This window comes from Chiloscyllium plagiosum, chromosome 22 (assembly GCF_004010195.1).
Source record: "Chiloscyllium plagiosum isolate BGI_BamShark_2017 chromosome 22, ASM401019v2, whole genome shotgun sequence".
NCBI classification, from domain to species: domain Eukaryota; kingdom Metazoa; phylum Chordata; class Chondrichthyes; order Orectolobiformes; family Hemiscylliidae; genus Chiloscyllium; species Chiloscyllium plagiosum.
The window spans coordinates 47512547-47537737 of record NC_057731.1 but is presented as its reverse complement, the minus strand read 5'-3'; the positions used below and the strand labels follow the sequence as shown (position 1 = coordinate 47537737).

The 25191-nt window shown below is 44.0% G+C and overlaps 1 protein-coding gene across 3 annotated transcripts in view; it reads left to right on the top strand.

The window, feature by feature from the left end:
• The window catches only part of zgc:171482 (zinc finger protein), a 374188-nt gene that overhangs the window by 264443 nt on the left and 84554 nt on the right, over positions 1-25191 (top strand). For all 3 annotated transcript variants that reach the window (XM_043712993.1, XM_043712992.1, XM_043712994.1), the window contains one exon: positions 22125-22221. In XM_043712993.1, coding sequence (XP_043568928.1) covers positions 22125-22221 — 97 coding nt within the window. The remainder of the gene's footprint in view (positions 1-22124; positions 22222-25191) is intronic.

Below are 25191 nucleotides of genomic sequence, written 5' to 3'. Positions count from 1 at the left end.
TCCTGTGGTGCAGTGGTGATGTCTCCAGCTCTGAGGCAGGAGACCTGGATTCAAGTTCCACCTGCATCAGAAGTGTGTTATAAGGTCTCTGAATAGGTTGCGTAGAAGTAATTGGCCCTCACCTTCCATGTGATGGGTCAGGCTCCTCTTTGTATCCTCCTCAATAGCCTTTGCTTTGCCAGTGAAAGCGCAGATACTGTTACTGTGTGTGTGTGTGTGTGTGAATGGTAGCCCAGTGGAATCAATAGGCCGAGGTTTATACTGGGTTCAAATCTCCAATGGCACTTAGTGAAACTGAGTTCTAGTCAGTCTGGAGTTGGAAGCTTGTCCATGCAAATCATGATCAATTGTTATAAAGGTCCATCTGATGGACCAATACCTTTAGGGAAGGATATCTGACCTACACATCAAGAGCATTGTGGTTGACTCTTAACTGCCCTCTGAAATGGTCAAGTAAACCTCTCTGTTCATAGAATCCCTAAAGGATGGCAGTAGGCCTTTTGGATCCACAATGGCGTTCCGAAAAGCATTCCACTCAATTTTCCCATGGCCAATCCATATAACCTGCACATCTTTGAACTGTGGGAGGAAACCCGATCAGCCACACAGACACAGGGTGAACATACAAACTTCACACAGACATACACCTGAGGGTGGAATTAGACCTGGGTCCCTAGTGCTGTGAGACAGCACTGCTACCACTGAGCCACTGTGCTGCTCTTGAGGCTCATAAAGATATACAGTACAGAAACAGACCCTTCGGTCCAACTTGTCCATTCTGACCGGGTATCCGAAACTGATGTCATCCCATTGGCCAGCACTTAGCTCATATCCCTCTAAATCCTTTCTATTTATATACCCATCTAAATGCTTTCTAAATGTTGTATTTGTACCAGCTACCATCACTTCCTCTGGCAGTTCATTCCACACATGCACCACCCTCTGTGTGAAAAAGTTGCCCCTTAGGTCCCTTTTAAATCTTTCCCCTCTCAGCTTAAACCTCCAGTTTTGGACTCCCATACCTTGGCTATTCACCCTATCCATGCCTCCCATGATTTTATAAACTTTTATAAGGTCACCCCTTAGCCTCTGACACTCCGGGGAAAATATCCCCAGCCTATTCATGATGAAAGGAAGTATTATCCATATTAGTAGCACTCATCGTGTGAAAGCTACAAGGAAATGGATTTTAAGAACCTTTCACAGGTAGAGCATCGGCTGGATTGTTGTGGCTGTTCTTAGAACAGGTATGAGATTTTGAGTGAGCTGCTCGAAACGATGAAAGGTTTTGGTTAAAAAAAATTGATTCCGGTGTAACTGCTTACACTGGCAAAAGCCAGAGGACACAGATTGAAGATTATTGGCCATCAGAGAGTGGAGGGGGATAAACAGAAGCATTTTTACATAGTGAGTTGTTATGATCCACAATGCTCTGCCTGAAAAAGGGGAGGAAACAAAATCAAATGCAACTTTCAAAAGGGAATTGGATCTCTTCTTTTAAAAAAAATTGTCAAGTTTTGGGGACAGAGCAGGAGAGGGACTAATTAGATTAGATTAGATTACTTACAGTGTGGAAACAGGCCCTTCGGCCCAACAAGTCCACACCGACCCGCCGAAGCGCAACCCACCCATACCCCTACATCTACCCATACCTAACACTACTGGCAATTTAGCATGGCCAATTCACCTGACCTGCACATCTTTGGACTGTGGGAGGAAACCGGAGCACCCGGAGGAAACCCACGCAGACACGGGGAGAACGTGCAAACTCCACACAGTCAGTTGCATCATTGGAGAGATCTCTCAACGGCTAGCAGTGTACTGTCAAACATCAAGGTGAAAACTAAGAGAAAATGGAACTTGTATCTTTACCGCGCTCTTCATGACCTCCACATGTCCCAGAGCGCTTGGCAACCAATTAAATGCCTTTGAAGTGTAGTCACTGCTAGAACATAAGAACTCAAAAGTACAGATCTTAAATTTGCCTTTTCATGAGGAGCAGCACAGAGTGCAGAAGTGTAATGCTAATCCTGTACAAATCATCAGTTAGGCTGCAATTAGAATATTCTGTTGAGTTTAGGAGTCAATTACAATGAGGACATCAAGGCCATGAAGAAGAGATTGACTAAACTGATACTTGAGATGGAAGGCTTTAGTTCCATGAACAGACAGAGCATAGAAATCGCAAAATAGAAGAGGATAACTGAGGTCCTTTTGTAGTTTGGTTTCTATCCATGAGACAAGAGAAACTGTTATTCCTTTGTCAGGCCACGGGGGAAATCCAATCAAGTTGGTCAGAATTAGGAAGGAGTTAGATTTAGCATATTCTGTAAGAATAATTATTGTTTCTTCAAGAGTAACCAGCCCATTGACAGAGTAGATGCTGAGCATTTGTTTCTGCTTGTGGGAGAATGTAGGACCAGAGGGCATCATGTCTTAATAAGAGATCACACATATGAGATTAAGATGAGGAAGAATTTCTTCTCTCAGAGAGTTGTGAATCCATGGACTTCTTTATCGTAGAGTGCTTTTGTAAAGCACATTCAAGGCTGAGATAGGCATTTTTTAAACTGTAAGGCAATCAGGGTGTATGGGGATAAGGCAGGAAAGTGGCGTTGAGGATTATCAGATCAGTCATGATCTGATTGAATGGTGGGGCAGACTCGATGGACCGAACGGCCTACTTCTGCTCCTAAATGTTAGCACTGGAAGAACAAAACAACTTGAATTTATATAGTAAATGTCAAACACTTAGTAAAACATTCTGAGGGGTTTAATAGAATTAAGTGTGAAACAGATTTGACAATGGGTCACATAAAGGGGATACTGGGAAACATGATCCAAAACTTGCTCGGAGGATAAAGTCTTAACAAGCATCTTAAAGATAGATACTTACTTCAGGAAGGAAAGATTTGAAGAAGGTATGGGTGATAAGTGAGGAACTTTAGCAAAGTGGGACAACCTTTATTGGAAGGTCACCAAACTGAAATATTAACTCTGTTCCTCCTTGCCCAGATGAGCTGCTAAGCATTTCCAGCACTTTCTGCTTTCATTTTCACTCTTTCATGGGGCCAGTTTAGCCTGAAGGGCTGAATAGTTTTTTTTCTCAAATGAACAAACACAGGAACAAGCAGCAAGATCAGACCATTCGGCCCCTCTAATCTGCTTCACCATTTAAAAGGAACATGGCTGATCTGATTGAAACCTCGAATCCACATTCTGCTGATGCCCAATAACCTTTCTGCCCTCATCAGGAATCCATCTACCTCTGCCCCTCATCAGGAATCCATCTATCTCTGCCTTAGAAACTTTCATGGAAGCTGTTTCCACTAACGCCGAGGAAGAGAGCCCAAAGTCTCATGACCCTCTGAGAGAAAATAAATGCCTAATCTCTGTTTATAATGGGTGTCCCATAATCTTTAAACAACAATCCTAAACTGCCCCATTAACCACTCTCAGGACATATACAATACGGTGTCACATACAAAACAAAGATTCCTGCATGTGACCAGAGGTTGATTGACATGAATGGAGGGTTTGAGTTATAAGGAGGGGTTGGGGATGCTGGAATTTTTTTTCACTGGGGCGTAGGAGATTGAGGGGGGTGCCTTATAGAGGTTTATAAAATCATGAAGGGTATCGATAAGATGAATGGCAGGTGTATTTTCCCTAGGGTGGGGGATATGTTTAAGGTGAGAGGAGAAAGATTTAAAAAAGACATGAGGGCAATTTTTTTTATACAGAGAGCAGTTCATGTGTGGAATAAACTTCCAGAGGAAGTGGTGGATGTGGGTACAGTTACATGAACATGGTGGATAAATACATGAATAAGAAATGTTTGACTGGTTTCGTTTAGAATTATGGTTGGCACGGACTGGTTGGACCGAAGGGTCTGTTTCCATGTTCTATCACTCTGTGACCCCTGGGTTCTAGATTCTGTCACCAAAAGAAACATCCTCTCTCTCTCTCTCTTTCTCTCATTCTGTCTCTCTTTGTTTCTCTCTCTGTCCCCACAGCTGCAAAATTCTGTGATTCTCTCTGAGAACTTAGACCTCTGGTGTATTCCAAGAGGTGGTTTAATTATTTTTTAAAATTGCTCATGTTTTACACATGACAACGCTCAGCAGATGGATCTTGACCTCTCACTGAACACATCCATTTAACTCCTTTGTGAATTAAATTGACATCTTCAAGGCACTCATCATTTTTACAGAAAACAGAGATAATTAAAGGATAATCACCTGGAGCAGGTTAATTAATGATTACGTGCATCAAGTGTACTTATCCATATTCACCTCGACTGTGTGGTACAGAGGAGAAAGTGAGGACTGCAGATCAGAATCAGAAAGTGTGGCACTAGAAGTGCACAGCAGGTCAGGCAGCATTCAAACACCAGGAGAGTCGACGTCATCATGAAGAGCTTGTGCCCGAAGTGTCGACTTTCCTGCTCCTCAGATGCTGCCTGACCTGCTGTGCTTTTCCAGCACCACACTTTCCAACTCTACCGTCTGTGTACTTCAGTTGATACGTTGAGAATTATATCAACAGTTTAGCATCTTTTTAGTTATACGTTTTCACAAAGTGGACATCACGGGCAAGACTGCGCAACATTGTCAGAAGGGACAACGTGAGGGAACGTTTTAATACAATAAATTGTTAGAGTACTCCCTGAATGAAATTCAATAGCGATTTCTCAAAAGGAAATTGGAAGAATGCTTGAAAAGGAAATAATTTGCAATAGTTGGGGTTAATGGGTTGAGATCGCGCATTGGGGTATGAGATCTTTCAGGGATGATTTATCCAACAGGCGACAAGAATCTAATGTCAGAACCATATTCAGGTTTGAGCCCACACCAGGTCCATCAACTTATCAACAGCTCCTTGGATGCTGCCTGAACTGCTGTGCTCTTCCAGCACCACTAATCCAGAATCTGGTTTCCAGCATCTGCAGTCATTGTTTTTACCATCAACTTATCAACCTGCTCAGAGATTTTATTACACACCACTGGATGACCTGGGTTCTCCTGGCTCAGAGATGGAGGCACTACCACTGCATTACAGGAACCCTCAAAATCTTTTTTTATCAGTGTAAACAACCAATTAGGTAGGCTACTTCCAAGGGCATCATCCAGTTTGAGACAATAAACTCAGGAGGGTCAATCGGAGCGGTCAAAAATGGAGGGTCTGAAGGGCAAAGCAGTTGGTGAGGCCCAATCAGAACAGCTGAAGGAATGGCCAATTGCAGGGTCTGAGGAGAGAGCCAATCAGAAAGGCTAATGGGAGGGCCAATTGGTAGGCTGAGGAGTAGGCCAATCGGAGACGATAAAGGGAGGGCCAATGAGAAGGCCTGAGTGGAGGGCCAATTGGAAAGGATGAGGGGTGAGCCAATAGGAAAAGCTGAAAGGAGGGCCAATTAGATGGGACAAAGGGTGAAACAGCTGTCAGCTCCACTGGGACAGATGTTGCTACTCAGGCAGATGGTTCCATTTAATGACTGAACTCTGGGAAGAAAAGTTCTCCCTAAATGGTGATAAGGGTAATCTTGGGGATCAGTGTGCAGAAAGAAACAGGCCCAGATACCTGTGGATGTGCTGTATACAACCTTTCCACTTCTTTATACTTGGGTCTGTAAGCCAAAGTGGAGATGCTCTGAGCAATTGCCATGAAGCTGGCTTCAGTGTATTACTGAGTTCCTGACAGTGCAGAATACCTCTTCATCACCCCCGAATCTCACCTTCCTATCACAAAATGACCACTAAATGAAACTTTAGCAACCTTAACTTGGTTTCATCTCACCCTTGGGAAAATTGGCTGGAGGCAGTAACTCCTCAGGAAGCCAGCCCAACACATTTTCTGACCATCTTTTCTCACAGTTTCCCAATGAAGGGCTCCGGCCCGAAATGTCGACTTTTCTGCTCCTCAGATGCTGTCTGACCTTCTGTACTTTTCCAGCAACACATTCCTGACATCTTCTCTCACACCCCACCTCCAAGGGCCCAGGAATATTCACTGCTTATGATGGGCCAAATGGCCTCCTTTCTGTCCTGTAGAGTTCTAAGAGTAGAAATGATTTCTCCCCATCATGTCAGTTTGGTGGCAGAAGGGCATTTAATGAGGAAGATGTGATGGTTGTGAGAGCCCTTCCATTTTCCTGCCCCTACCCTGATCAAGTCATTTGTAAGAAGGTCCCTGAATGATCTACCTACTCCACTATCCATTGAGACCTTTTGTGGGGCATGTGGTGCCTGTTGAAGTGCCTCATCCCATTCATCACTGGCATTCATCCAGTGGCAGACAAGGTGCTTGCCAGGCAGGGAGCAAACAAACCTGTCCATAGTGGTTTGCAGGCTCAAGGCTGAGAGGGAGAACCTTATTCAAAGGCATACAATGCCTGATCAGGGGAACCAGATTGGGAAGGGGTGGTGTTGGTCTTCTGATACTCAGCTCCCCAGCCTTACTGCTGACAACTCTTTCCCAGAATCCCATCCAGATTAGCACCACTCCTGCCATCACCCACTTGTGGTCTGCAATCAAGCAATGATACGGGCCCCTGGCTTGGTGTAGTACCAGTAGTGACCACCACTGACCTGGAAGCATTGCCAATCAATAGACCTAGTGGCCTCTGATAGGCTGGCAATTTTTGATGGGCAGTACTTCTACTCCCTGGGGTCATTGACCACAGAGAATGCCCAAACCTGGTCAGTTAAGTACCTTTTTTGCCACTCAATTCAATGGGCTTTCTTTAGCAGGCACAATGGGCCAAATGGCCTCTTTCTACACCATGACAATTCTGTAAAGAAGTAACATGGGTTTCCTCTGCTCTCCAACAACCTCTCCCTACTCCTCCATCATATGTTGCCCAATGCTTTGAACCATAGATTCCCCAAGGTTTCCGAGAGTTGAGTATCTTGCCAGGCCAATTCAGCAGACAGTTAGAAGTTACCACATCGCTGTTGGCCTGGAGTCATGTGGAGCAAACCAAGTAAGGACGGCAGATTACTTTTGCTAAAGAACATTAGTGAATCAATTTCTTTTTTATAGAAGCCTGAATGTTGGCTGTAAAAATAACCAGCAAAAAGATACCTTGTCTGTTTTCTTTTGTGTCAAATCTGCCTTTACATCAAATCTTCTAATTGCTGTTTGGCCACCTCTGTGATGGCGATGAATAAAAGCAGCCCACTAGCCAGAGCAGTTCAACAGCTGAAATCTTCCCTCCCCCTTCACTCGATCACACCTACATCTCATTCATTTTTACTCATGAAGTCTGAGTCCTTAAAATGGGGTTGCGCCACACTGACTGGGCTACCTCAGCCTGCATTGAAAATCCTGCCTAAAAAGCTATTTCTAACTTCTTCATCTGCCTCTGAACCACTGGTGAATCACTTGTCTTGGGAACACATTTTCCAACTCTTTTCACAATCTTCTCATCCTCTAAATCTTCTCGCCTTTATTAAGATGAATGCAACTACCTTGGAAATCATTGAAATTTAAGAGGTGAAATGAGCCAGCAACTAAATGTTTGCCGGCAGCTAATTATCCGACAGATGTTTAGCAAATAATTGTTTGCTAATGGTTAATACATTAACTGGCTGTTTATGATCGGTGGCTATATTCTAAATAATGAGTTACAAGAAAACAATTTGTTTTCTGCAAGGAATCAAAACCATGAGGAGCTTTCATGAGATTGTGTGCAAGAGTTCAAAATGTATTATAAATTTTGAACTGTTGTTTTGCTAATATATGGAGTCATAATTTTCTTTGCTTTCTTCTAATTCCTTTTCCATCACCTGAAGCCATTTAGCTCCTTGCAGGTGTGCATTTCACTGTAACAGATAATATACTATCTCTGTCAGCTTACTATCAAACCTGTAACATCACTTTCTTTGCCCCTGAACCAGCTCAGCTCTTGAAATATTCATCCATTCCTATATTACCGCTCTACGTGACTACTGTCGTGTTGCAAACAGACAGTCTCTTTCTATCAGAAAAGCAGAAATTGCTGGAAAGGCTCAGCAAGTCTGGCAGAAGCTGTGGAGAGAAATCAAAGTTAATATTTTCGCTCGTGGAACGATGGGTTTGTTTCCGTGCTGTACATCTCTATGACTCTATGACCTGAAACGTTAACTCTGATTTCTCTCCACGCATACTACCAGACCTACTGAGCTTTTCCAGCAATTTCTGTTTTACAACATTCGCAGTTATAGAGTCATAGAGACGTATAACATGGAAACAGACCCTTTGGTCCAACCCGTCCATGCCGACCAGATATCCCAACCCAATCTAGTCCCACCTGACAGCACCTGGACCATATTCCTCCAAACCCTTTCAACTTCTCCAATTTAGAACTTGAACTTTTAGGTCTGGTCTACCCTTTTTCATCACTATTTTAAATCTAATAGAATTGTGGTCGCTGGCCCCAAAGTGCTCCTCCACTGACACCTCAGCCACAGGAGACCTGCCTACCCAAACCCCCGCCCCCTCCCTGGACATAACCCATCTACCTAACTGTATCTGCGATTTTCTCCTTTCCTATAACTGCCATTCATCATACCCCCTAGCTCCTGTAAATTGCTTATTGCCTCTAACTGCTGCTCCAGCCAATCCACGTGGCACTGTGGCTCAGTGGTTAACACTGCTGCCTTACAGTGCTAGGGACCTGGGTTCAATTCAAGCCTTGGACGACTGTCTGTGTGGAGTTTGCACATTCTCCCATTGTTTGCGTGGGTTTCCTTCGGGTGCTCCGGTTTCATCCCACAATCCAAAGATGTGCAGGTTAGGTGAATTGGCCATGCTGAATTGCCCGTAGTGTTAAGCGATGTGTGGGTTAGGTGCATTCGTCAGGGGGGAGTATATAATAATAGGGTAGAGGTACAGTAGGTTACTCTTTGGAGGGTTAGTATGGGCTTGTTGGGCTAAATGGCCTATTTCCAAACTGCATGGATTCTATGAATGATAGGATTTCCTGACACTTCCTGCAGCCATAACCAGCAGTAACATGGAAACTCTCCCTAAACTCCTACATCGGACAGGAAGACCACATCACACTTTGCTCCTTCACAATCCACAGACCCAGAAATTAGCACCATCTTATTGTTCTAAAAAAAACTGCTCCAGGCTAACATAATACTTTTGGCTTATATTTTAGAAATTTAATCAAGAGACAGATCTCAATAAAACATATAATCAACGAAGAACCTACTCTACACACTCTACACAGATTTACAGCAAGGCTACACTTAAAAACTATGCACTTACCTGGTCCTATGCTGCGAGGTCTCCCACACAGGTTCCTCCAAGGTCAGCTGTGAATTTTGCTGTTTGTTCATTTTTCTTAGATGCTCTCTGATGTCCAGAAATACTTGACGTCAAACAGCAAAGGCAGTAACTGTGCAGATTCACTGCTGTGTCAGGCAGCAGTATAAGTTTCTTTCTCTGACCATGTGATCCCTGCCTTTGTCTGTCTTCCATTTTTTTAAAGTGCTGTTGTTTTGATCTTTTGTCCCTCAAAGTTCCAAAACAATACAGTATATAAAACAGTAATTGTTGTTCCTGTCCAACACCCAAAATACCTCAAAAAAGGAGCAGCTCTTACAGCCACATTTTTTCTGTCCTCCATCTTGGATTAACGGATGATTAAGGGCTTTTTACAATTGACAGAGGTTACACTGTCATATTAGGTCAGATTTTAATTCCATATTTTTTATTGAACTCAAATTTTGCCACCTGCCCTGGTGGGATTTGAACTCACCTTTCCAGAACATTAGCCTGGGGCTCTGAGTTACTAGTCCAGTGATATTACCGCTACGACACCACCTCCCCATCCTTGAAGTCGACCAAAACTCTATTCTCTGTATCTTAATTTACAACCAGTCTCATTCCCCTATCTCTTGCTGATGTCTCAGTCCAACAAACCCTTGATGTTGACATTTTCATCCTTGTTTCCAAATCTCCCCAAGACCTCGCTCTTTCCTAGCCAGCCTGTCAACACTCCTGAATCTCTGGTCTCTTGCTCATTGTTAATTTTAATTGGCCCACCTTTGGAGGCAGAGCCTGCAGTAGCTGGGACTCTAATGTCTGGATTTGTGCCTCACATCTCTCTGCCCCCACCTTTTAGGGATGACCTTAAAACATAGAACATGGGGCAGTATGGTAGCTCAGTGGTTAGCACTGTTGCCTCACAACACTAGGGACCCGGGTTCAATTCCCTCCTTGGGCGACTGTCTGTGTGGAGTTTGCACGTTCTCCCCCTGTATGTGTGTGGGTTTCCTCCAGGTGCTCTGGTTTCCTCCCACAATCCAAAAATATGCAGGTTAGGTGAATTGGTCATGCTAAATTGCCCATAGTGTTAGGTACATTAGTCAGGGGTAAATGTAGGGTGGGGGAATGGGTCTGGGTGGGTTGCTCTTCGGAGGGTCAGTGGAGACTTGTTGGGCCGAATGGGCCTGTTTCCACACTGAAGGGAAACAGAGAAAATGGAAGCAGAAGAGCATTTGGCCCCTCAAGTCTGCTCTGCCATTTAGTAAGATTATTGCTGATCTATTCGAGTCCTGAATTCCATTTTCCCACCTACCACCAATAAACCCTCGATCCATTGCCTAGCAAGAATCTATTCACATCTGTCTTCAAAATATTCAGTGACCCCATTTCCAACAAGCTCTGAGACAAGGAGTTCCAAAATTGCACAGGCTTCTTGAGGCGGGGATGGACGGAATATCTCGTCTCTGTCCTGAAAGGGTGAGCCCTAACTTTAAAACTGTGTACCCCCTAGTTTTGGACTGATACACAAGTGGAAACATCCTCTCCATGTCCACCTTGTCCAGACCATTCAGAATCTTGGACACTACAATCAAATCACTGTTCACTCTTAGAAGTTCCAGTGGAAATATGTTGAGTAAACTTTTGGGATTTGTCTTCCATGTAGTTTAGTATGAAATGTTGTTTGATAAGCTTCCTGTGAAATGTTTTAAGCCAACTTACTATGTTACTGTAACAGGTAGACAGGGCGGTTAAGAAGGAGTTTAGCACATGTGCCTTCACTGCTCAGACCATTGAGTATAGGAGTTGGGGCGTCATGTGGAGGTTGTACAAGTTGTGAGGCCTCTTCTGGAACACTGTGTCCAGTTCTGTCGCCCTGCTATAGGAGGATATTATCAAGTTGGAGAGTGTTCTGAAGAGATTTACCAAGATATTGCTGGGAATGGAGGATTTGAATTATAAGGATGGAGTGAGAGGTTGATTTCTGTCCTGTATGACTCTGTGAAGCATCAGCAATATTCCAAAACTTCCATCTCTCCCACAGGAAGTGGGGCTAGAGGAGATTACAGGGAAAGGTAAGGGGGAGCTTGAAAACAAGAATGAGAATTTAAAAATTGATGGATCGAGAGGTCAGCAAACACAAGTAATGAGGGCAGAATGGGATCTGCTGCAGGCTCAGGCGTGGACAACAGAGTTTTCAATGACCTCGAGTTTATGTTGGGGAGAATATGAAGGAACACTGTCAAGTGCATCAAAATAGTTTCAGCAGCTGTTGAGCTGATACTGGGGTAAAGTGGAGCCATTTACAGAGTTGGAAGGAGGCAAATCTTAAATAATGAAGTAAATGTGTGACCAGAAGCTCATCTCGGGCCCAAATATGACACCAAGATTGTCATCAGGCTGGTTTATTCTGAGACTGTTGTCAGGGAGAAGGAAGCAGTCAGTAGTTATGGAATGATGTCTGGAGCAGGAACTGAAAACAATGGATCCAGTCTTCCCAGAAATTGCTTGGAGGGACATTATGCTCCATGGATGTTGGATATTCAATCTGATCATTTAGTGGGGTGGTCAAGAGAGACATGATGGTGAGGCAGAGTTGGGTGTCAACGGTGTTATGTGTGAAAATTAAACCTGTGCCTTCGGATGTGTTGCAGAGGGGCAATATGCTGATGAGAAACTGGAGGGTGCATTGATTGTAATGAGGTCACTCAAGTGCAAGAGTAGAGGCAGAAATCAAGAGGCTGGAAAGCAAAGGAATCATCAAACCAGTCCAGTTTGTGGAATGGGCAGCAGCTGTCGTACAGATTGTGAAGCCCGATAGCTCGGTTCGCCTTTGTGGGGATTTTAACAAAATGATAAACTACTTCTGGACAACTACCCAACCCCTCACATAAAGAATTTATACACAAAGCTGGCAGGAGGGCTGTTCTTCACAAAGATGGACATGAGCCATGTGAATTTGTAATTGCGGTTAGATGAGGTTTCCCAGAAGTATGCTACAATTAATACCCATAAGGGTTTGTACTAATACACAAGACTGCCATTTGAGATATCATCAGTCCTGTGTAATTTTGTAGCGAGAAATGGAGAACATTTTACAAAGTCTACCCCAGTTCGCTATTTATCTAGATGACATACTAACAACAGGGAAGACAAATAAGGAGACCTTAGAGAACTTGGATATAGGCCTTGGACATTCCTCCCAGGTGTACATAAGCTTTCAAAGTTAGATATGTGTGTTCCAGGCACCCCAAGTGACCAACCTGAAGTTGACAAGACCGGGTCACCACCAGTGAGGGCAATCAAAGGTGCCCCAGCTCCCACATCTGTACCAGAGCTTAGATCGACTGTTCATACATAACCTGGCCTCCATTCTGGCACCTTTTGTATCAACTTTTAAAAAAGGGCCAGTCTTGGAAATGGTGGCTCAGCCAAGACATTGCTTTCCAAGAATTGAAGAAACAGCTAGCATCCTCTAAGATGTCGGCACACTATGATCACAAGCAAGATCTTGTATTGACATGCAATGCCTCCCTGTACAGCATTGGGGTAGTATTAGCTTATTGGTGGCCCAGTGGAAAGGAATGCCCAATAGTGTGTGCATCCAGGACTTTGGCTAATACGGAGCATAAATACACCCAGATAGAGAAGAAAGGTTTGACGGTCATACTTTTTACTCAGGTGGTTCCAGCAATATCTTTACAGATATAAATTTGTAATAATAATGGACAACAAACTACTGCTAAGTTTACTTAAAGAGATCAAGGCAATGCTATCCATGGCTTCAGGCCAAATTCAGCACTGGGGTCAAATACTAATCTCATATAATGACAAATTGGACCACAGTCCGGGAGGCTAAGTAGTAAATGTGGATGCGTGGCATTCACCTCCTGCTGGCAGATACACCGCTGGTGGTATCACCACTGGAACAGTCCATGATGTTTTTAAATTTTCGGGACATACTTCCAATCACAGCTGACGTTTTCAGACTTTATCAGACTTTGAACGCAGAAAGATCCAGTCCTGGCAAAACTGAAACATCTAATGGTGATGGAGGAAACCAAGGGGTCATCACAACCAGAATGGAGACTTTCTGGATCTGGAGAGACCAGCTCACAGCCGAGGACCGCATATTGTTATGGGGAACAAGGCCAACTATCCCAAGCAAAGATACTGGCTGAACTCTACCAGGATCATCCAGGGGTTTCCAAAATGAAGATGTCGGCCAGGATTGGATGCAGACATGGCCCAGAGTGCCAACTTACCGCCATTCATGGGAATGGCCTGGCAAACACTGGACTTGGTTGCACATCGATTATGCAGGTCCTTTCATAGGTTCAATGTTCTTAGTCATTGTGGAACGCCCACTCAAAGTGGCTGGATGTGCATGGAGCTGGAAATGTGTTGCTGGAAAAGCGCAGCAGGTCAGGCAGCATCCAGGGAACAGGAGAATCGACGTTTCGGGCATAAGCCCTTCTTCTTCTTCTGGATGTGCATGGAGTTCATTAATTAAACACGGGGACAATGACAGGGAAATTGCACGCATCTTTTGCAATACACGGACTCCTGGAAGTGTTGATCACATATAATGGGCCATCATTTACCAGCAGGGAATTTGAGTATTCCCTGAAGTCGAATGGTTTTTAACATATAAGGACAGCTCCATACCATCCGTCATCCACTGGCCTGGCAGAAAGAACAGTCCAAAGATTGAAGACAGGCTTAAAGAAACAGCTGAAACTTTATTGCTGGAACAGCACAGCAGGTCAGGCAGCATCCAGGGAACAGACTCCTGGCAATTATATGTTAAAAACCATTCGACTTCAGGGAATACTCAAATTCCCTGCTGGTAAATGATGGCCCATTATATGTGATCAACACTTCTAGGAGTCCGTGAATCTCCTGTTCCCTGGATGCTGCCTGACCTGCTGTGCTGTTCCAGCAATAAAGTTTCAACTTTGATCTCCAGCATCTGCAGACCTCACTTTCTCCGTAAAGAAACAGCTTACAGCTTCATAAGTTTCCAAACTGTTCCTGTTCCCATTTGATTATAGGACCACCCCTCATGGGAAGACAGGGATAACTCCAGCAGAGTTGCTCATGGGAAAAGGCTCCGCACCAGGTTAAATCTGATCTTCCCAGACCTGGATTGGAGGGTGAAACAGCATTAAGAACACCAATGCCAGACACAAGACTTCACTAAGCGAGGAAGACAGTTTCCTTCAGGGGACGGGGTTTGGTGTAGGAATCATGGGAATGATCCTGCATGGGTAAGAGACATGGTCAATGAGAGCTCAGGTGCAGTGACGTATAAAGTTCGAATAAGTGCAACCACGTGGACCACATGAAAGCTGCAAACTCACAAACAGTGTGGGAGCAAAATGTGCCTGGCTGCTCGACAGCCTTTCTGACTGTTCTAGAACCTGTGGGTTCTCCCTCTCCATCAAACTTTGAATATACCTTGGAATCTGAGATGAACATGGTGAATGTTGCCACCTCGATGCCTTTGCCACTTGACAAAGAGAATGAATTTATTCTCAGATGCTTCTAGTGACAAGAGGTGAGCTATTGCAAGTTACTTGCCACCCGTGGCAGAGGGAGGGTTGGAGGAACCTGACTTGGTGCTAAAATGCCCAGGAAGAGCTAAATAAAAAAAACTGGTCAGTGTCCTCAGACTCAGAGGAGAAGGGATGGAGTGAGTGTAACGAGGTCAGTCAGATGGACCTCATAGAATATGAGTTCCCTGATTGGGGCTGTTAATTTGGTCCAATCTGGGAGCTCTGGAAGGGTGACTTGATGATGGGATACTGGCCTCTGTGGAGCTATTGTGGGGGTAGAAAGCCATTGCTTTGATTCAGTAGACAATGATGGAATCAGGATAGAGTGTTCCCATCCAGCTGGGCAACAGCTGACAGAGATTCAAGAAGATGATATCTTCAACTGTGTCAGAGGCTGCAGATAGGTCAAGAAGAATGCAGAGAGGGTGGGGAGGGAAAATTTACCTTTGTCCCAGTCACACTCACTGTAATTTTGACTGTTTTGGGACTGTGACAGGGATTGAAACTCGATCGAGGGATTGAAACATGGAGTCCTGGAGAAAGATGGAAATGGATTTGGGAGGTGACACTATGTTCACAGAGTTTGGAAATGGGGCAAATAATTTGCAAAATGGATCAGGTCAAGGATAGTATTTTTTTTTGAGAAGAGATGTAATGACAGTAGATTTATTGGAGACTTACCTGAAGACAGAGAACCATCAACAATGTCAGCTCACGTGGGGCTCTGAAAGATGGTCAGCAGTTTAGCAGATTAGGATTGAGTGAATATGAACTGATTCACCCGGACAAGATGAGCTCAGAGAGGATATGACGGGAGATAGGGAAAATAATGAGGGAAAGGTATGAGTTTAGGGCTAAGGCAGAGAGTAGCAAACAAGGAAAAGTGGCCAAGTGAAGGGAGGGAAGCCATAGCCTCGGCTAATCTGATGGTTTAGAATGAAAAGAATCTTTGCTGATGGGTGTTTGTGGATGTTGTACCAACTGTACCAGATTGGCTGAGTGTATTTGATGTCTTTCACTTGATTTGGCTGTATTGAACCTTCACAGCGTATTTAGCCTCAGCCTATTCTCACCAGGCGGCTCCGTGCTTAGCACAACTACCTCAGTGCCAAGGACCTGGGTTTATCTCACTCTTGAGCGACTGTCTTTGTGGAGTTTGCATGTTCTCCCTACGCCCGTGTGGGTTTCCTCCCACGACGCAAAGATGTCTCAGTTAGGAGGATTGGCCATGGGAAATGGGGGCTTATAGGGTATAGGGGTTGGATCTGGTTGGGATGCTGCTCAGAGGGTCGGAATGGGCTGAATGACCTCCTTGCACACCATTGGAACTCTATGATTCTGACCACTACACCTTGGGAAGGAGAGGGGTCAGTGGGTTTTTTCTTGAATGGTAGAAGGCTGACACACTTCATTTATAGGAATAAAGCATTTCAATTTGATGGAAGTGTTCAAAAGACTAGATGATATAAACAAGGAGAAACTGTTCCCATTGGCAGAAGGGTAAGTGTCCGAGGGTTGAAAGAAAAAGAAGCAGTATAGGGAGAATTTTGTTTGCACAGTGAGTTGTTGTAATCTGAAACAATAAGAGGAGCACATTCAACAGAAACTTGCAGAAAAGAATTGGGTCGGTCTAAAGGGAGTGGATGACTCTCTCACAGGAATGATGGGCTGAATGGCCTCTTTCTATGTTCATATTCCAGGACTTTCCATGAATTGATAAGATTTGAAGCATTGTTTGAACTGACTGGTCCAAGCCCTGGTCCGTGTGAGTTTGTTTTCTGTCACAGTTCATTAAGTAACCCAGTGCTGTGTATCTGATGTCCAGTCCTCATTACCACATTCAATGGCTCTTAGCAGGGAGTTTTGCTTCAGAGTCATGCAAAGTACAGATAGAATACATTACACTATTTTATCTCAGGCTATTAAAGTCTGGGTTAAAATTACCAGCTCTACTGTTGTTGAGATAAAAATGAAGGATATTTAGTTTCTGTCAAGCAATAATGTGTCTGTCAATTAGTGACTGTATCCTTTTCAATCACTGGACTTTTGAACTTGCGGTTCTAATTAAATGTTTGTTGTATTTACGGATACAGCAAAGTCACTGCCAGTCCTTTCCACCGTAGCCCGGATTATATTACATTATTGAATGAGAAGGACAAATTCTGATCCCATTCCACAGTCCTGAGTGCTTAACTCAGCTCAATGGCAATCCCAAAATCTCAGCTCTCCTCCTATTCTGGCCTTCTGAGCATTCCTGATTTTAAGCACTCCATATTTACTGCCTACCTACCGCTAATTATCTTCAGAGGAGGAAATTGGCTGTCCTTACCTGATCTGACCCACACTTGCCTCCAGACTGACAGCAGTGTGACTGACTGCGAACTGTCCTCTGAAATGGCCAATCATCCCCCCAGTTGTATCAAACCACGACAGAATAAAAGCACTGTTTGTGGACCTACACTGCGGCTGCAATGATTTAAAAATAAGGCTCACCATAACATTCTCAAGAGCGGTTGGTGTGGGCAATAAATGTTGGCCTTATCAGTGATATGTAGGTTCCAAGAATTAGGGGACTTGATGGCCTAGCGGTATTATCACTGGACTGTTTCTCCAGCGACCCCAGGTAATGTTCTGGGGACCTGGGTTCAAATCCTGCCATGGCAGATGGTGGAATTTGAATTCAATAAAATTCTGGAGTTAAGTGTCTAATGATGACTATAAAAACCCATCTGGTTCACTAATATCCTTTAGGGAAGGAAACTGTCATTGTTACCTGTTTTGGCCAACATGGGACTTCAAACTCATTGCAATGTGAGTGACTCTTAACTGCCTTCTGGGCAATAAATGTTGGCCCAGCCAACATCACCCTCATCCCGTGAATGAGTAAGAAAAAAACGCCTCAAAGCTGCTGGTAAGTCCTGTATGCTAGAACATTATTCCTGAACCATTCTGCATCTGAAAAACAATTATAGTAAATCAAACAAGTGCAGGACTTATACAGTTAATGGCAGGGCCCTGGACAGTGTCGTCAAGCAGAGAGACATAGTGGTTAAGATACATTGTTCTTTGAAAGTTACATCACAGGTAGACAGGGTGATTAAGAAAGCATTTAGCACACTTGTCTTCATTGCTCAGACCATTGCGTACAGGAGTTGGGGTATCATGTTGAGGTTGTACAGGACGTTGGTGAGGCCATTTTTGGACTGCTGTGTACAGTTCTGGTGGCCCTGCTCTAGGAAGGATATTATTAAGTTTGAGAGTGTTTAGAAAAAAATTACTAGGATGCTGCCAGGACTGGAGGGTTTGAGATATATATAAACACAGTCTGGAAAGGCTGGGACTTTTTTCACCAGAATGTTGAAGGTTAAAGGGTGACCTTCTAGAGGTTTATAAAATCATGAGGGACATAGATAAGATGGTAAGCAAAGGTCTTTTTCCCTAAGGTGGGTGTGTTCAAAACTAGGGGACATCATTTTAAGGTGAGAGGGGAAAGATTTAAAAGGGACCTAAGCAGCATTGTTTTCACACAGAGGATGGTTCATATGTGAAATGAACTGCCAGAGGAAGTGGGAGATGCAGGTACAGTTACAACATTTACAATACATCTGGATAGGTACTTGAATAGGAAACATTTAGAGAAATATGGGCCAAGTGCAAGTGGGACTAGTTTAGTTTGGGATTAGGGTCAGCGTGGACGAGTTGAACTGAAGGGTCTGTTTCCATGCTGTATGACTGTATGATTCTATGGATACAGATATTAATAAATTTGACACATGGTGAAGGTCACTTTTCAGTTACTAGAGGCCAGGTCCTGGCATGGACTGGGTTGGAAAGATAATTCTTCTGAACATTTTATTTCTCTATTTTGCTAAATTATTGCTGGACTTTATATTTCTTTATTCTTCTACTTCCTTTTCCGAAGGATTTGTTCTTAAGCATCTGTACCTCGGTACCTTTGTACCTCGGATGGCCCTGTAAACGTTTCATTGTACTGATTTCAGTACATGTGACAATAAAGCTAATTCAATTCGATTCAATTCAGTTTGCACAACGGGAGAAGTCTTTTTACTAAGGGAGTTGTTGGAATGTGGAATTGTTACTAGAGGGTGTGGGCAGGAGTTTAGCAGACGCATTTAAGGGGAAACTAAATAACACAGGAGCAAGAAAGGAATTGAAGAATATATTGATAGGATGAGATGAAGTGAAGTGGTAGCAGTTTTGTTTGAAGCATAAACGCTGCCAGACAGCATTTTCCAAGCTGCGAGATTCGAGATTGTGTAATGTCCTTCTCTCATTTAATAATGGGATGAATGTCGTATGACCTTGTCATGGCAAAAAATAGTCTTGCTCAATCTGTGAAATGCCCTGTGATTTTATAACTGGAGCTGACTGTTCAAGGCTAAGAGACTGGACACAGTTATCGCAGTGGCAAGTGCTTTAATTGGACAGGACTGGTTTTGTATTCTGGAAGGATGAGATTAGGGGGATCAAAGGTCCTTCCTCATCTCCACCAATCACGAGAAAACGACAACTGTAATTTCCTGATTGTGGGTCTGCTTGCTACTGTATAACAGGCTGCTGTTTGCATCCAGTGGACTGAATGACTAAACACACACACACACACACACACACCTCCTCCCAGTATATCAAGGTTATGTATGGAGAGAAAATCCATCCATCAATGGATGGACCAACCCTAATTACCCAGAGGGAGTAGTTAAGAGTCAACTGTGTTGCTGTGGGTCTGGAGTCACTTGTAGACCAGACAGGTAAGGACAGCAGCTTTCCTTCCCTCAAGGACATCAGTAATTCCAGATTATTGAATTAGCTGTCACTGCCTGCCAGGACAGGCTTTGAACCCAGATCCCCAGAACATTACCTGGGTCACTGGATTAATAGTCGAAAAGTGTGGTGCTGGAAAAGCACAGCCAGTCAGGCAGTATCCGAGGGGCAGGAGAGTCGACGTTTTGAGTGTGAGCTCATCATCTGGAATGAGGGGGATTCTCCTCACTGTCTAGTGATAATTCCACTAGGTCATTATTTGCCCTAGGTCAGTGTTACCACATGAGTCTTGACAATGAGTGTCAGCTCGTCCTCTGTGTTCATTGTTATACTCGAGCCCTGTTTGATGTCCTGCCACACAGGGCCACTTGCAGTAGGTGCATGAACAATGATTTCCATTCACCCTTGTGACTCAATGTCAATGAGATTAGTCTAAGAGGCAATTGCTGTGCTGCCAGAGACCTGATCCAGAACCTTTGTGGTCACTCTGGTGCTGGTACCCACAGGGTAGAGTCACTGAGCATGAACTCCAACAACTTCCGGCTCTTTCTCTCCTTCACTGATGGCAAATGTTTTTATTAGTATCTGTGGCCGCTAGTTCTGTTCTCCTCGAGATGGGGAAGAATCTTGCCCTTGTCCACTCTAAAAACCCATTCATAATTTTAAAAATCATTATCACTAAAATAAAAGTCTCAGCGTGCAAAATGTTCTGATGGATTTAATTGCATAATTTTGCTTTAATTCTTTCCTCCCATATTCTGACATCTTTCTGAGATATGAAGCACGTTGTATAAGGTCTGCAGGTCCCTGGAGCAACATTGCGATGGTGCTACTGAGCTGCTCCTCACTGGGCATAAATAACATAGAATGGGAGAAGTTAAGACAGAAGAGAGAAACACATGGAGAGCTAGGGTGAAGCCTGAAGTCTAACGTTAAAATCACATGCAGGGGAGCACGTGGAGTAGATTGACAGTATGAGACAGTAGAGTTCATGGAGTAATCTTCCAATACTGTGACAGTAAGATAGAGCTTGAGAACCATCCATATAGTATTTTGTCTTGATGTGTAATAAACAGTGTCATAAAGAAGCCCAAGTTTGAAGGAAGTTCTTGATCTCAGGAGTCTGTCTGGAATATAAATGTATGGATATGAGCGAAAAAAAAAACCACACAACAAAAGAAGGAGCAGTCTAACATGGCTCTGTATAAATTTAACATAACGTCATTGCTTTCAAATTTTTGTCCACTTTGTTTTCACTTTCATATGGCTTAATTATGGACCAAGCCCCCCTTGGGTTGGAGTGCAGCCACATAAAAGCACAAATTCATCGCAAACCCCAAAAATAATAGCTACAGAGTGCTGCAAAATATTACAATCTCACAGTGGGGGGAGATGGGGAGTCCAAAGCTAGGGAGCGTTGATTATGTAAAATTAGACGTAACCTTTTTAAGAGATAGATGAGGAGATTTTCTCTCAGAGGGAACTCTCTGCCTTGGAAGATCATTGATTATTTTAAAGTCAGCGGTGAATAGATTCTTGTTAGGAAAGGGAACCAAGGGTTTTCAGGGGTAGGCAGGGAAGTGGAATTTGAAATACGTTTGGAGCAGCCATAGTTTTATTGAATGGGGGCGCACAGTCAAGGGGCTGAATAGACTGCATCTTTTCTTATTTCGTATGTTTTATGTATCATCGATGTAATGTTGGCTTGATTTTTAAAAGCCTGCAGCCCAGTTTGTGCTTAAGGCACGCATTTGACCCTCCAACTCAGTTGGGTGGTGACTGGTTGGGAATGTGATGGGTGAGGTCGGTGGGGGGGAATGAACATCTAGAGATGGAGCGGACCCCTTACTCACAGGGAGGGTGAGAATGGAAGCCAAGATATGTTGTAGCTGGGCCACTCCTACATGGGTCGATGGCCAGTGAGGTGCAGCAATAACCTACATCGATCTTGAACAAAGTAAATCTCCCGGGGTGTTTTGTGAAGAGAAGCATATCAAGTGGCAATCAGTTAAAGAAGCTGTTGGTGTTCCCCTGAAAAACAGTGTGAAGTAGTGGAAGAATTCATTGGCTGATTACAAGGCTGCCATATTGATCCATTCACACTCTGCCCTTGGAAAACATTGTGAAGTACTGGAAGAATTGTTTTTTTTTTGCCTGGTAAGCAACCTTCCATCTTCTGTCTACATCCTTACATTCCTACTGTCTCCATGAGGAGTCATTTGCAACCCCTCAAATGCAAGTATCGTTCTGCATGTCAAACTGGAACTCAGAGCTGGAGCTTCATTCTTGGGTTGATCTGATTGCCTGGACTGGCCTTTGACCCATTTATTTTCAAGTGCAGGGCTGGGGAAGTGCTAGCCTGGGACCAGGCACTCAGTCAAATTGTACAGGAACTGAGAATGGCAGAGAGATGGGAATTGGGAGGGAAGGCCAGTGGAATTTAACCACAGCCTGGGGATTCAGGCATAAACCCGACTCAGCGAACCGAGAGACTCGGTCCTTACATTTTTCTGTCTTTTTCTTCAACAGCTTTGAAAAGCAGCTACACCTGCAACATCTGTAATGTGATCCTGAACTCGGTGGAACAGTTTCACGCTCACCTACAGGGCTCCAAGCATCAGAGCAAGTAAGCAAATCATTTTAAACAGCTTGTCGATGAAATAGCAGAGCATCAGATCTCATTGGAACTGAAAATACTGCTTCCCCAAAAGGCACTATAGAATAACAGATAGCCATGAGAGTGTTACTGGCTGGAATATAATCAAGGGATTCACGGGTTTAAATATAGAATAATAGATCTTGGGAGTGAGTTACAGACTGGAATCTAATTTAGGTTTTTTTAATTCACTCATGGAACATGCACGTAGCTAGCTGGGCCAGCATTTATTGCCCATCCCTAGTTGCCCTTGAGAAGGTGGTGTGAGCTGCCTTCTTCAACGGCTGCATTCTGTGTGCGATAGCAAGGCCTACAATGCACTTAGTTGTTCCAGGAACTTGACCCAGCAACAGTGAAGGAACAGCGATATATTTCCAAGTCAGGATGGTGAGTGACTTGGAGGGAAGCTTGAGGGTGATGGTGATCCCATGTATCTGCTGCCCTTGTCCTTCTAGATGGAAATGGGTCATGGGTTTGGAAGATGCTGTCTAAGGATCTTTGGTGAATTTCTGCAGTGCATCTTCAAGATAGTACACACTGCTGCTACTGAGCATCGGTGATGGAAGGGTAGATGCTTGTGGATGAGGTGCCAATCTAATGGGCTCCTTTATCCTGGATAGTTTCAAGCTTCTTGAGTGTTGTTGGAGCCGCACCCATCCAGGCAAGTCGGGAGTATTCCATCACACTCCTGACTTGTGTAGATGGTGGATAAACTCTGGGGAGTCAGGAAGTGAGTTACATGCTGTAGTATTCCTAGCCTCTGACCTGCTCTTGTAGCCACTGTGTTTATGTGGCGAGTCCAGTTGAGTTTCTGGTCAATGGTAACTCCCAGGATGTTCATAGCGAGTGATTCAGTGATGGTAGCACCATTGAATGTTAAGGGGTGGCTGTTAGATTGTCTGTAGTGGAGATGGTCATTACCTAACATTTTTGTGCTACAGTTGTTATTTGCCACTTGTCAGCCTGAGCCTGGGTTTTGTCCATGTCTTGTTGCATTTGAATATTGACTGCTTCAGTATCTGAGGATTTGTGAATGGTGCTAAAATTGTGCAATCACTGGTAAACATCTCCATTTATGACCTTATAATGGAGGAAAGGTAATTGATGAAGCAGCTGAAGATGGTTCAGCCTAGGACACTACCCTGAGGAATCCCTGCAGAGATGTTCTGGAGCTGAGATGACTGACCTCCAACAACCACAACCATTTGCCAGGTGTGACTCCAATCAGCTGATATCTGTTGATTCCACTTTTACTAGGTCATCTTGATTACACACTTGGTCAAATGCAGCTTTGATGTCAAGGGCTGCCACTCTCCCCTCCCCTCTGGAATTCAGCTCTTTCGTCCATGCTTGAACCAAGGCTGTAATGAGGTCAGGAGCTGAGTGGCCCTGGCAGAACCCAAACTGGGCATCACTGAGCAGGTTATTGCTGAGCAGATGCTGCTTGATAGCTCTGTTGATGACACCTTCCATCACTTTACTGATGATCGAGAGTAGACTGGCGGGGCAGTACTTGGCCAGGTTGGATTTGTCCTGCTTTTTGTGTACAAGACATATCTGCGCAATTTTCCACACTGACAGTGTTGGAACAGCTCGGCTAGGGGAGCAGAAAGTCTGGAGGGTCCCAAGGCAGAAGATGAGGTGTTCTTCCTCCAGACATCAGGTGGCTTGGATTTGGTGGTGGAGGAGATCCTGGACTTGCATGTCCTTGGGAAAGTGGGATATGGAGTTGAAGTGATTGACCACAGGGTGATAAGGTTGTTTGGTGTACATGTCCCAGAGATGTTCCCTAAAACGTTCCGCAAGTTGGCGGATGTGTCCTGAAGTGTTCTGCGAGTTTCAGGGAACATCTCCTGGGACACACATGAACCAAACAACCGTACTGCCCTATGGCCAACCACTTCAACTTCCCCTCCGACTCTGCCAAAGACATGCAAGTCCTGGACCTCCCCCAACACCAAATTCAAGCCACCTGACACCTGGAGAAAGAACACCTCTTCTTCCACCTTGGGACCCTCCAACCACACGACATCAATACCGACTTCGCCAGTTTCCTCATTTCCCCTGTCCCAACCTTATCCCAGATCCAACCCTCCAACTCAGCCCCACCCTTTCACAAGCCTCATTCCCGATGAAGTGCTAATGCCCAAAACATCGACTCTCCTGCTCCTCGGATGCTGCCTGACCTGCTGTGCATTCCCTGCACCGCAATTTTCATTCCCATTAGCAAGTTTTAAAAAAACTTTGGAAATAGAGACTGTCTCTCCAAAAGATCACCTTTGGCATGCTTGTCTCTTATATGTCCTAATGCATCTTTCTGGTTGACTTCGAAGAACATACCTTGAACAGTGAGTGTTGCGCATTTTGTGATTTTAAAGTGGATTCCTAGCCTTGACCTTGTGACCTTTGATCAAGCAGTGTTTGGCCTAGTTTCCCCTGGTCAAAGCAACGATTTCCCATTGCTGTGGATTTTGTACCGTAGCAGGGTCAAGACAATAAGATCACAAACCAATCACGGCCTGTGGCTATAAGTAAATAAGAGACTTTTTCACTGTAGAAATTGATCACTATGTTTCAAGGAGTTTTGTCTAATTTACTGGATTCAGTAAAATAGCTGTCGAGTGTTCCTCCAGTCATGTCAAACACAGTAGCAATCGATTAATTATGCAGTTTATTCTCAGATGATGATCGTTGTTCCAAGTCATTTAGATAATATTGAGTTATTTGGAACTCTGTCTCTTGGGGGGTAATTATTTTGCCATTGATCACTGATTTTAAACACAATCGCAATAGTTGCTATTGAGTGTATGCACTCAGGCCTATTGCCTTTGGCTCTTTAACATCCTCAGGATACTCTCAAAATTCACAATGCAACAACTTACATTTCTAAAACGTTTTTGACATAGCAAGTCCTTCAAGTGCAACTCAAGAGCATTATCA